The following is a 10,615-nucleotide window of genomic DNA, read 5'->3' as shown; positions in this document are numbered from 1 at the left end:
AGAGACAGAGAAGAAAGGAAAAAAAGAACTCCACATTTATTTTTGTTTTAAACTTGTTTTGGAGAAGGAAAATAATTTTTATTCAAAACTCAGAATAGAGATGATTTGAGACCAATGATAAGGCTTGTAGATGAAGGGAGACTGGAATTCAGGACCAGAGAGCATGGTCTAGAATATTTTATGACATTTCCCATATTTCTTTTTTAAAGTTCCACGAAACATGTTCTAAAATCTCTGTAGACAGATAAACATTGCGCACAAACTGGCAGAGCAAGGACACACTTAGAACTGACATTAAATGCTTCACATTAGATTTTACACTTTCAGTAGCAATATATTTTTATGCACTTATCCACCACTTAAACCAAGAATCCATTACGGAATAAGACAAAAACAATTGGCTTTCCATCCTTTTCCAACACTGTGCCCACTATCTGAGCTTTATTAATCATCTCCTCTCCCCCTGCCTCCCCAAGCCCAGTTCTTCTCAAATTTGTTATTATTTCTCCTTTTGTTGTTATTCTCTTTCAGTCTCTCTATCACACGTGCGTGTGCAAGCACACACACACATGCACACACACACACGCGCGCACACACACTGCCTAATACAGAATACAACCCGATGAGTCCATTTACTGCCGCTTGTAGTATATGATTTCAGGACTGTCGGCTAAGCACTGGATAACAATTTTGAGGCTCATCCCTGGGGAAATGATTTCTCCTACTCTTAGCATTCCCTAGCTGCCCATAGTTCTCTGACTATGCGCGGGGGGCCTGTAGTTTCCATCTCTGTGTCAACATGTCTGTGGGTGCACTTCTTCAGGTCTTGTTGTTGAGCTATCATGAATCCTGTCATGTCTAGAAAACATAATCTCATAGCAGATTTCCTGGTTCTGTGGCCCTTAAAACCTTTCTGCCCCTCTTCTGTGATATTCCCTGAACTTCAGTAACAGGAGTTGAGTTGACTGTATTTGGGGTTCTGTGGTTTCTGTCGTGGTCTTCCAGGGCTGCAGAGAAGCTTCTGTGGTGAATCACGGAAGCTACACTCCTCTGTGGAGAGAGACAAGTGAGCGAAAGAAGAAATAAAAGCAAGGAAGGACGTGACTGGTCCCAGGTGCCATGGACTAGAAGAAATAAAAGCAAGGAAGGACGTGACTGGTCCCAGGTGCCATAGACTAGAAGGTTTATTGCAGATAAAAGGGAGAGCAGAGCAGAGGCAGGGACATCTGGGAGAGTCCAGAGTGGACATAGCCAGACTGAGCCAGGCCGTGGGAGGGGGGATGGGAGAGGCCAGGAAGGTAAAGGGTAGGTGAAAAGGCCAAAAGACACTGGCATAGCAAAATGGCTGGATTTTATAAGAAAGGACAGCAGGGGGAGGGAGGCTCAGCCCCTGGGCTGCAGAAGTCTAGGGTAGAGGGAGTGAAGCATGCCATCCAGGAAGACCTGTAGCAGGTAGACTGGGGGATTCTGGGAGAGCCTGGAAGGCAGCATCCACTCTGATATGTTAAATCTGCACCTCAGACTTTGTCTGGGGGCTGGTACCTAACATCAAGTGTTTAGATTTCAGGTTCTCCTCTCAGGTCCCTGAGCTCACTAACCCCAGGGAGTCGCTAAGGTTTTACTAGGCATGGCTTCCTTCCTCTTGAGAGTGCCCTAATCAGATCCACAGCCATTTGCTATTGCCAAGCTGTGAGGGCCACTACTAGACCTTTGGGGATTTCTTGCCACGCTGGTCCTTGCTCTGAAAACTCCACATTTTAACCTCCATTTTGAGAATCTCACCTTTGTGATAATGGGTACTGTCTCTTGAAGGCCATAGACTCTGGCTTTTAGGAATCTCTGGTAATTGCCACTGTGTGTGCAAGGCTGTCAAAGAAACGCCATGAGGGGCTGGCGAGATAGCTCAGTGGTTAAGAGCACTGACTCCTTTTCCAGAAGACCCAGGTTCAATTCCCAGCACCCACATGACAGCTCACAACTGTCTGTACTTTCAGTTCCAGGAGACCTGACACTCATGGCAAAACATCAATGCACATAAAATTGAAAAAAAAAGGAAAGAAATGCAATGAAAATCAGTCAGCAAACACTGTGCATGTGTTCTCGGTGTGTCCATCCCAGCACCACCACAAGGGGCTTCCACAGCTCAGTCCAGAACACTTTCTGGCTGGATTTTGAATGAACTTTGAAAAAATTCCTATATTTCCGGCATACCCACTCTTTATTCAAACCTGACTTATGAAACCTGAATTTTTGGTAATACATATTTGCCAATGATTATCATCTCAGAATCATTAATCCCACTAAATATCCTTTGTTTTTTCTGGAAGCCAGAGGCCTCTAACTTTTATGTAAATTATATGACTTATTTTTAAAACGTATAACTTAAGTAATTCATACAATAAATGTATTTACTAGAAATTACAGATCCTAGACTAGGTTCTGGCACTTGAATAATTGCATCCATTTTCTTTCACAAACAGCAGAATTTCTAACTGCAGGTCTGCAGGCCATGTGCTCTGGGCCATGTTTGGTTTCAGGTCAGTGGTATCCTTCATGTCCTCTTATGATCTCAGATACACAGGTTGACAGAGACAGTGCAGCAGCCTCTGTGAACACATAGTAGCTTGCAATGTGACACAGTGGAATAGATTTTACACTGATTGTCTAGAGACCAGGGTCCTAGTAGACCCAGCTCTGCCAGGCAACTGTGACCTTGGGCAAGTCATGGACTCTGGGTCCATAAAAAAAGATCTGGAGGGGCCAAGCTTTCCCTAAAATTACCACTCCACCAGGTGAGCTGGTCTGCCCTTGACTCACACGTCCTAGGCAATTAGACCACAGTGTCTGCCCTGGGAAGGATCATCTCATTTTAGTTCTGAGCTGTACTAATAACCCTCTCACCTCCAAACCATCCGATCTTAGCCAGCAGGAAAGGGAGGGGAGCTAGCTCCTTGGGAGGGTGTAAAAAATGCCCTCCACGAGCAGCAAATGGTAGCACAGATTCAGGAGTTCAACCACATGAGTCTCAGTGCAACGCTGGGGTGGTGGGGACAGCAGAATACCCTGTTCTGCAGGACTTGGCTTTAAACAAAAATCCGCATTCTCTACTTCTGTGTCCCTTCCTCCAGCTCCAAGGAGCCTGGTGGCATTGGGTACCGGGAAGTCATAGAATGCAAATGTTTGCTCTCCTGCTGCTCTGGTGGATGCTGTCTGGTTTTAGAGTCTTCAAATCAGAAGAGAGTGTTAACAGTCTGTTAATTTTCCCAGACAGGAGATTAGCCAAAAATTAACCTAGCAGCAATGATAAAACCCACTGTGTCATTATGCAATTTTTGCCTTTCATAGATCATAAACACCCGAATTGAGGGTAATTTACTGTCCCTGGGAAACCTAAAGCTACCAAATGATGCTTTTGAGCAAGGTGTAAAAACCAGTTTAAAGGCAATTCTCTTCCACAGCACAGCCCCCACCCTCCAGTGACTACTTTCTTTATAATTTATTATTTATTTAGTGTGTGTTTATTATTTAATTTATTGTTACTTATTGTATGTGCCTTAATATGGAAGCTAGAATTTGATACTATTGTCTCCAATTGCTTGCCACTTTAATTTTTTTAAATTGAATGAGGGGTTTACCAATTCAGCTAGCTGGCTTGCCAGCAATCTGCAGGGCTCCTTTAGTTCCCTTCTCCCCGGGTTATCAGTACAGGCATACACCACCACAGCTATCTCTATGTTACTGCTGAGGATTGAACTCGGGTCCTCCTGTTTGAGCACTTTGCTACCTGAACCATCTCCAGCCCTGTCAGACCCAGAAAAGCAGATACACACCGTGGCTCTTAAGCCAGGTTTGCAAATGCCTCACGGTACCCATAGGTCCACAAGTGAGATCCAGAGCTAACCGAGAGTGCACTGCAGAGCCCTTGCTCTAAAGGAGCTGTTTGACTAAATATTTAACCAGCTGGAAACTTCATTGTACTTTACAGTGCCTCCTGAGAAGTCTGTGCTTAATGCTAGCCTTTCTCCTGGGCTGTCCTTGAAAGTCTGGAGAGAGGTTATTGGTGATAACCTCTAGTGATCAGAACCACTGGTCAGTGTTTTAGCAGAAATCATACTACCACACTATCTAATGGGATCCTCTAGAGAGGAAACAGGCCAGTAGCTGTCAAGGTGAACCCATAAGCAAAGAATGACTTACAGGGTTTAAACAGTGAGAACATGCAACAGATGGAGGTCCACACCCTCAGATTCTCTTACAACAACATTGACCAGTTTCTGCTCTAGAGAGATTCTTCCTGAGGCCAAAACACTATCTGCAGAAACAGACAGTCTTCTCTGCAGACCGTGTACAGAGTCAGGAATTGGGGTTGTAATATGGACATAATGAGCTATATTGGGGGGGATGTGAGCCCAGTACTGAGGCATGAAATCTTTGTATGTGGCACACACACCTGACGCACCTAGACCAAAGGGGCGATCCTGTCCTCAGACTGCGACTCCAGACTGCACTGAGCTCTTGTCTCCTGCTTTATATTCCTCTCTCTGCCAGTCATACACCTTCTTGCCCAGCCATAACCCTTCTGTCTTCACCTCCTTAGTGATTAAAGACATGGGATTCTCGAGTTCTGGGATTAAAGGTGTGACTCAACACCACCTGGCTCTGTTTCTCTTTGAGACTGGATCAATCTAGTGTAGCCCAGGGTGGCTTTGAACTCACAGAGATCTGTCCGCCTATTTCCTGACGCCTGGAATTAAAGGTGTGTGCCACCTCTGCACTGGCCTCTCATGGCCTAGTTCTGCACTCTGATTTGGTAAAACACAAACAAAATATCAGTTCACAGTTCCACAAAAGCTGTCTCTAAAGCGGATTGCTGGTGTCCCCATCTCCAGCATGGAGGCTTAACACTTGCCATGTTTTTACTGCAAACGGAAGATCACTTTTCAAAGGAAACAGAATTTGAATTGGGTCACTAGTCTAATCAATCCTTGGGATTCTTAATTTATATCCAAATAATTAAAGCTTGAATGATATAAGAAAATTATCATTTTTATCATCTTTATACATTAAAACAAATTGTCTCAAAACTTCCTCTGAACAGTGGTAAGAGGAGGAGAGACCGTCTCGCTGCCATCCGCAAATGACAGTCACTCTGAGGCACAATTACAGAAGGACCAGGGCCCACAGCCCAGATGCAGCCACATTATAGCATTTTCAGCAGCCCTGCAGTTTTTAAGCGTTGGAAACAGGTGCTAGATGTCGCAGGCTGCCGTTTCTTTTGAATGTGCTCGATTTCCAAAGTTAATAAACTGAGTACAGTACCCTTTCACCTGCAAGTAGGTCAAGTAGGTGAGACGGGGGGGGGGGGTCATAGACCGTCTGTCCTTCCATTAGGAGCAACGTAGGCTTGCATGGCATTGAGCAGCATAACATTTTGGCAATGAAAATGTTTTGCCAGTCAGTGTACATCACACAGGTTCGTAGTTCCAGCCTGGGCCACTTAATGAAACTTGCTACAAAGTGAACAATCCAAAGAGGATTGAAAACACGATTCAGTGGTGGAGTGTCTGTCTACTGTACATGAAACTCGAAACTCGGGTTCAAGCACTTGTACCTCCAAAAATGACTGTTACAGACTTAATAGTGAAGAATCCAAATTTTCATTAATATTCAAGAGTAAATGAAAGTGAGGTGACTTGTCTTGTTGCTTGCGTTGGCCATGCTCCAAACTTTTCCCAAGCACCTCACTCCACACAGCTCAGGCCACCACAGTGGAATGCTGGGAAGCTGCTGTATCTATGGATTTAACCCCCGATTATCTGGCTGGCTGTCACATGAACTGAAGAACTCTGCATCCGGCTGATCCTCATAATGGGTTCCTAGCAGAAAAGATAACATAAACCAAGCCAAAAAAAAACCTAAGCAAGCAAGGAAACACTCAAGCAAAATATGTATTTAATTAGCTTAGTTTTAGAAGCATAAGTAACTATTAATATATTGTTACTATATTTAATATGGTAATAATATGTTACTATAATAGTAAAGTAACTAATGTATTATTTAATAGTATAGCATGCATATTTTTGTATTTAGTATTTAATGTTTTAGCAAATAAAATGTTCCACTCCATTGCATAGTAATATAGTTCAGTGTGGGCACGGAGTTAATGTGTGTGCATAAATAAATAGACATATCAATACATGTATATTTTATTCTATCCTTTCAAGAACAGTGTTTTCTATGAGTTCATGGGAAATGTTTTGCATATAATAGCACTCTATAGGAAAGATAATATTAATATCTGATATAAATTTAATCCCAGAAAGTACAGAAAGCCACCATTTGCTGATTGTCAGAGCAGTTTTGTAAACTGAGTGGTAACGCTGCCACTGGTTCACAAATGAAGAGATAAACAGAGGCCTAGTGGCATCTTCTGTTCTTCCTGGGTCTTAGGAAAACTGGGAGTAACAGGGAATTCCCAGACCCAGCCTGCTGGCTCCGGAGTGTCACCAGAATCAAGACATGGAATGGCACCTTCCCACTGGCATGGCTCCCAGGGTTCTCCTGAGTGTCTGCGTTTTGGCCCCTGTAGGTACATCAGGATTGGTGACAAAGAATGTGAATTTAACAAGAACTTCCGTCTCATCCTTCACACCAAACTGGCAAATCCGCACTACAGGCCCGAACTACAAGCCCAGACGACCCTCCTCAATTTCACAGTCACAGAAGATGGTCTCGAAGCCCAGCTGCTGGCAGAGGTGGTCAGTATCGAGAGACCAGATCTGGAGAGACTAAAGGTAAATAGTACTGCTTCGCCCCCAGAACGTACTCATCCCTCCCTCTGCACAGATGACAGTGCCAGTGGTTGGGGTGCCAAGTGAGACTGTGTAACTGGGGAAAGTATAGACACATATGAAAAAAAAAATATGAAATTCCTCCTTAGAAACGTCAGGAAATTAGAGCTGGGCCACATGTGGGTGATGTGTGATCCCAGGCTTGGGCCTGTCAAAGTTAGCTTCAGCTGTCATCTTAACACAAACCTGTGGTATTTTCTTGATTGTTCACTGACGTACGAGGGTTCGGCCCACTGTGGGCCAGCCCAGAAGGAATCTGTTGGGAAAAAAAATGGTGTTTTTCTTTTGCCAGTGGGCATCAGTTAAAGATAGTACCTTGGTTAGGGGTGGGACTGCGTATTTATTCACTTTCCTCTCTTGATGCTGGGCTCCTGTTTGGGCTGTGTGCATGCTGCATCCCTCTTTTAGGGCATGTGTGCAGGCTGCATCCCTCTTTCAGCGTGTATGAGCATGCTGCATCCCTCTTTCAGTGTGTATGAGCATGCTGCATCCCTCTTTCTGTGTGTGTGTGTGCATGCTGCATCCCTCTTTCAGCGCATGTGTGCATGCTGCATCCTTCTTTTAGGGCATGTGTGCAGGCTGCATCCCTCTTTCAGCGTGTATGAGCATGCTGCATCCCTCTTTTGGTGCATGTATGCATGCTGCATCCCTCTTTCAGCGCGTGTGTGCATGCTGCATCCCTCTTTCAGCACATGTTCATGCATCAGTCCTGCAGTGTCTGGACAACAGTTTCCCTGGAGTCCTCCGTCAGCTCTAGTGCTCTGATCTTTCTGTTCCTCTTGCACACAGTTCCTTGAGTGCTTTGAAGAGGACACCGTTGAGACTGGGTGTTCCAAAGGCTCTCCCTCTCTGCACATTGCCCACTTGGGAGTCACTGTTAGTTTCTGTCCACTGCAAGAAGCAGTGTCTCTGCTGGTGGCCGAACAAGGCTCTGATTCCTGCAGTTTTTGTCACCCTAAGATTTCAGTTCCAGTTTTACTTCAGTTTGGATTTTGTTTATTGTTCTATTTCTTTGTTAAATTCTGCTTTCGTGCCTTGCATTGTTTTCATAGATTTCATTAAGGCGTTTATTCAAACCCTCTCTGAGGTCCCTGAGCATATTCATATTCCTGTTTTGAAGCCCTTTTCTTGTGCTTGAGCTATATTGAATTTCTCAGGGCCTACTGTAATAAAGTTACTGGGTTCTGGCAGAAGCATATTGTCTTGGCTATTCTTGTTTGTGGTTTATGCAGGGATCTAGGCATGTTTGAGGTGTTTCTTGGCATTGGTGTCTAATCTTGCCTTTGTTGGGTGTGTTCTGCTCTTTGGTTGATGTTGTCCTCTCTGGATCCTCAGTGAGTGTTGTGGCTGTGAGTGTCCTGGGTTGAGAGTGCTTCTGAGTCTGAGCCTAGTATGGCCACTGGTGTCCCCGGCAGAAAGTATTTTGGTAGTGTGGCAGCTGGCAGAAAGCCATACCTGTTCTTATTCTGAGATTTGCATTGCTGTTTGAGACCAAATTTTTTGCCTGTAAGTGTACCCCAATTCTCTGGGTAGACAGTCTTGTCTATAGGGGGCATTGGTGTGTTCACATTGATTTGCATTGTCTTTTGAGACCAAGCCTCTGGCCTGTTAGTGTGCCTACAATTCTCCAGGTTGACACTCTTGCCTGTTGGTGATGTTGGCGTGTTTGCTTTGCAGCCATGGCTTCAGTCTCTTCCAGCATTCCTTTATTTTTTTCTGTTATGTCAGATTTCCCCCAAACAAACAAACAAACAAACAAACACTTCCTTTCTTGGACTAAATATGCATCTTGCAGCTCTCTCACCTTTGACCCACTCTCATTTGCTGGATCCGGTTGACACAGTTCTAAAGGATATACATTCAGGAATGTTGTGCTTAAATCTCGGGGTGGCATTAATAGACTAAGCCCCTGTTGGCCATCAGGACTTCAAATCCTTTCTGTGTGAGAGTGGAAGTCTTCAAGTGGTCAGCTTTCCTCATTGCCCTTCCCCTAGGTTAACTTAGCTCTGGTAAAGTTCCCCCTGGTGGGATTTTGACTAGAAGGCTCTGAGCATAGGACTTATCCAAAATGATTAGATACGTGCCCTTGAGTTTATCCCCGCCCAAGGCAACTGTGGCTTGTTCTTTAGTCTTTCCTGTGAGAATGTGGCCTGACTCCCATTGGTGGCATCATCAATGTGGTGGCATCCCGTGCCTGGGTGCCCAGGAAGGCTTTGATTCTCCTTGCAATGGTCAATTATAGTGCAACCATCTGATACTGCGTGTCTACACTCTCCTGGATTGTTGTGACAGTAAGCTCAGAACCTGTTTTTGGTAAAAGTTGATTGCATGGCCTTTTCCTTATTGTAAGGTCTTCCTCACAATAGGTCTTCCAAGCTGTTTAAATGTCAGAGCTCAAGCCAGAAATTTATATTATTTTCTTAAACAGAGGCTTCCTCGAGGTTCTTGATGTTAAATAAGTATCCACTCTTTAGACCTTGAATTCTAACCAAATGTTACCATACCATCTGCATTTTTAAAGACTTTTTCATGGCTGTGATCAGCATGGTTTTACCATTGTGTTTCTTATCATGTTTGTATGGGTCTCTGTGGCTCCGGTGATTATGGGAACTGTCCTGAGCAGGCACACATTAATCCTCATTCCTAATATTTCCTATCAGCTGGTACTGACCAAGCAACAAAATGACTTTAAGATAGAGCTGACACGGCTTGAAAACGACCTTCTCCTGCGCCTCTCTGCTGCGGAGGGCAGCTTCCTGGATGACAGTGACCTGGTGGAGCGCCTGGAGACCACCAAGGCCACTGCAGCAGAGATAGAGCACAAGGTAGGGCAACAGAGAACTCCTGACAGGTTCGGTGCTCTGCTGGATGGGATGGATCTCAGCTGTCAACAAGAACCACGGCTCTCGACTCAACGGCAGTAAGAGATAGCTGGGGCCAAGTATGAGCGACCACAGCTTGGGAACAATACTGTGTTCCCAAATACTATAACCCAATGGGGCAACAGATCACAACACTTTTATAGTAACAGAGAAAAAAATTATAAATCAAGATGCTTACAATGTGTTGGTAGAAGCATTAGGTGGATTGGGTTATAACAAAATAGGGATAGCTCTACTACAGGACTCAGATGCTACCTAGTGACATTGTTGGGTTTGGAGTTGGTAGAAGCGAATGGCTGGCTAAGAATGATTTTAAAGGGTTTTGATAGTCACAAGGATGTTAGGTCAGATAAGGGTGTGTGGGCAATGAATGGCTTTCAAGAGACTAAAAATAACAAAAGATAATTTGTCTCTTGTCTGCTACATTTTAACTCTCCCTAGTTAGGAACATCTATCATTGTAGAATCTTATTTATTGTTTTTTTTATTATTTTTTATTGAGCTCTACATTTTTCCCTGCTCGCCTCCCTGTTTCTCCCTCGCCTTTAACCCTCTACCATGGTCCCCATGGTCCTAATTTACTCAGGAGATCTTGTCTTTTTCTACTTCATACGTAGATTAGATCCATGTATGTCTCCCTTAGGATCCTCATTTTTGTCTAGATTCTCTGAGATTGTGATTTGTAGGCTGCTTTTCTTTGCTTAATGTTTAAAAACCATGTATGAATGAATATATATGTCTTTCTGGGTCTGGGTTCCCTCACTCAATATGATGTTTTCTAGTTTTATCCATTTGTCTGCAAATTTCAAGATGTCGTTATTTTTTCTTCTGTGTAGTACTCCATTGTGTAAATGTACCACATTTTCCTTATCCATTCTTCAGT

The 10,615-nt window shown here is 44.0% G+C and overlaps 1 protein-coding gene across 1 annotated transcript in view; it reads left to right on the top strand.

The window, feature by feature from the left end:
- The window catches only part of Dnah11 (dynein axonemal heavy chain 11), a 331,250-nt gene that overhangs the window by 275,570 nt on the left and 45,065 nt on the right, over window positions 1-10,615 (top strand). Inside the window, exons 66-67 of the mRNA XM_026781665.1 lie at window positions 6,590-6,794; window positions 9,512-9,676. Of these exons, the coding sequence (XP_026637466.1) occupies window positions 6,590-6,794; window positions 9,512-9,676 (370 nt within the window). The remainder of the gene's footprint in view (window positions 1-6,589; window positions 6,795-9,511; window positions 9,677-10,615) is intronic.

Source organism: Microtus ochrogaster, chromosome 1 (genome assembly GCF_000317375.1).
Source record: "Microtus ochrogaster isolate Prairie Vole_2 chromosome 1, MicOch1.0, whole genome shotgun sequence".
Lineage (NCBI taxonomy): Eukaryota > Metazoa > Chordata > Mammalia > Rodentia > Cricetidae > Microtus > Microtus ochrogaster.
This window is presented reverse-complemented; position numbering and strand designations above follow the sequence as displayed.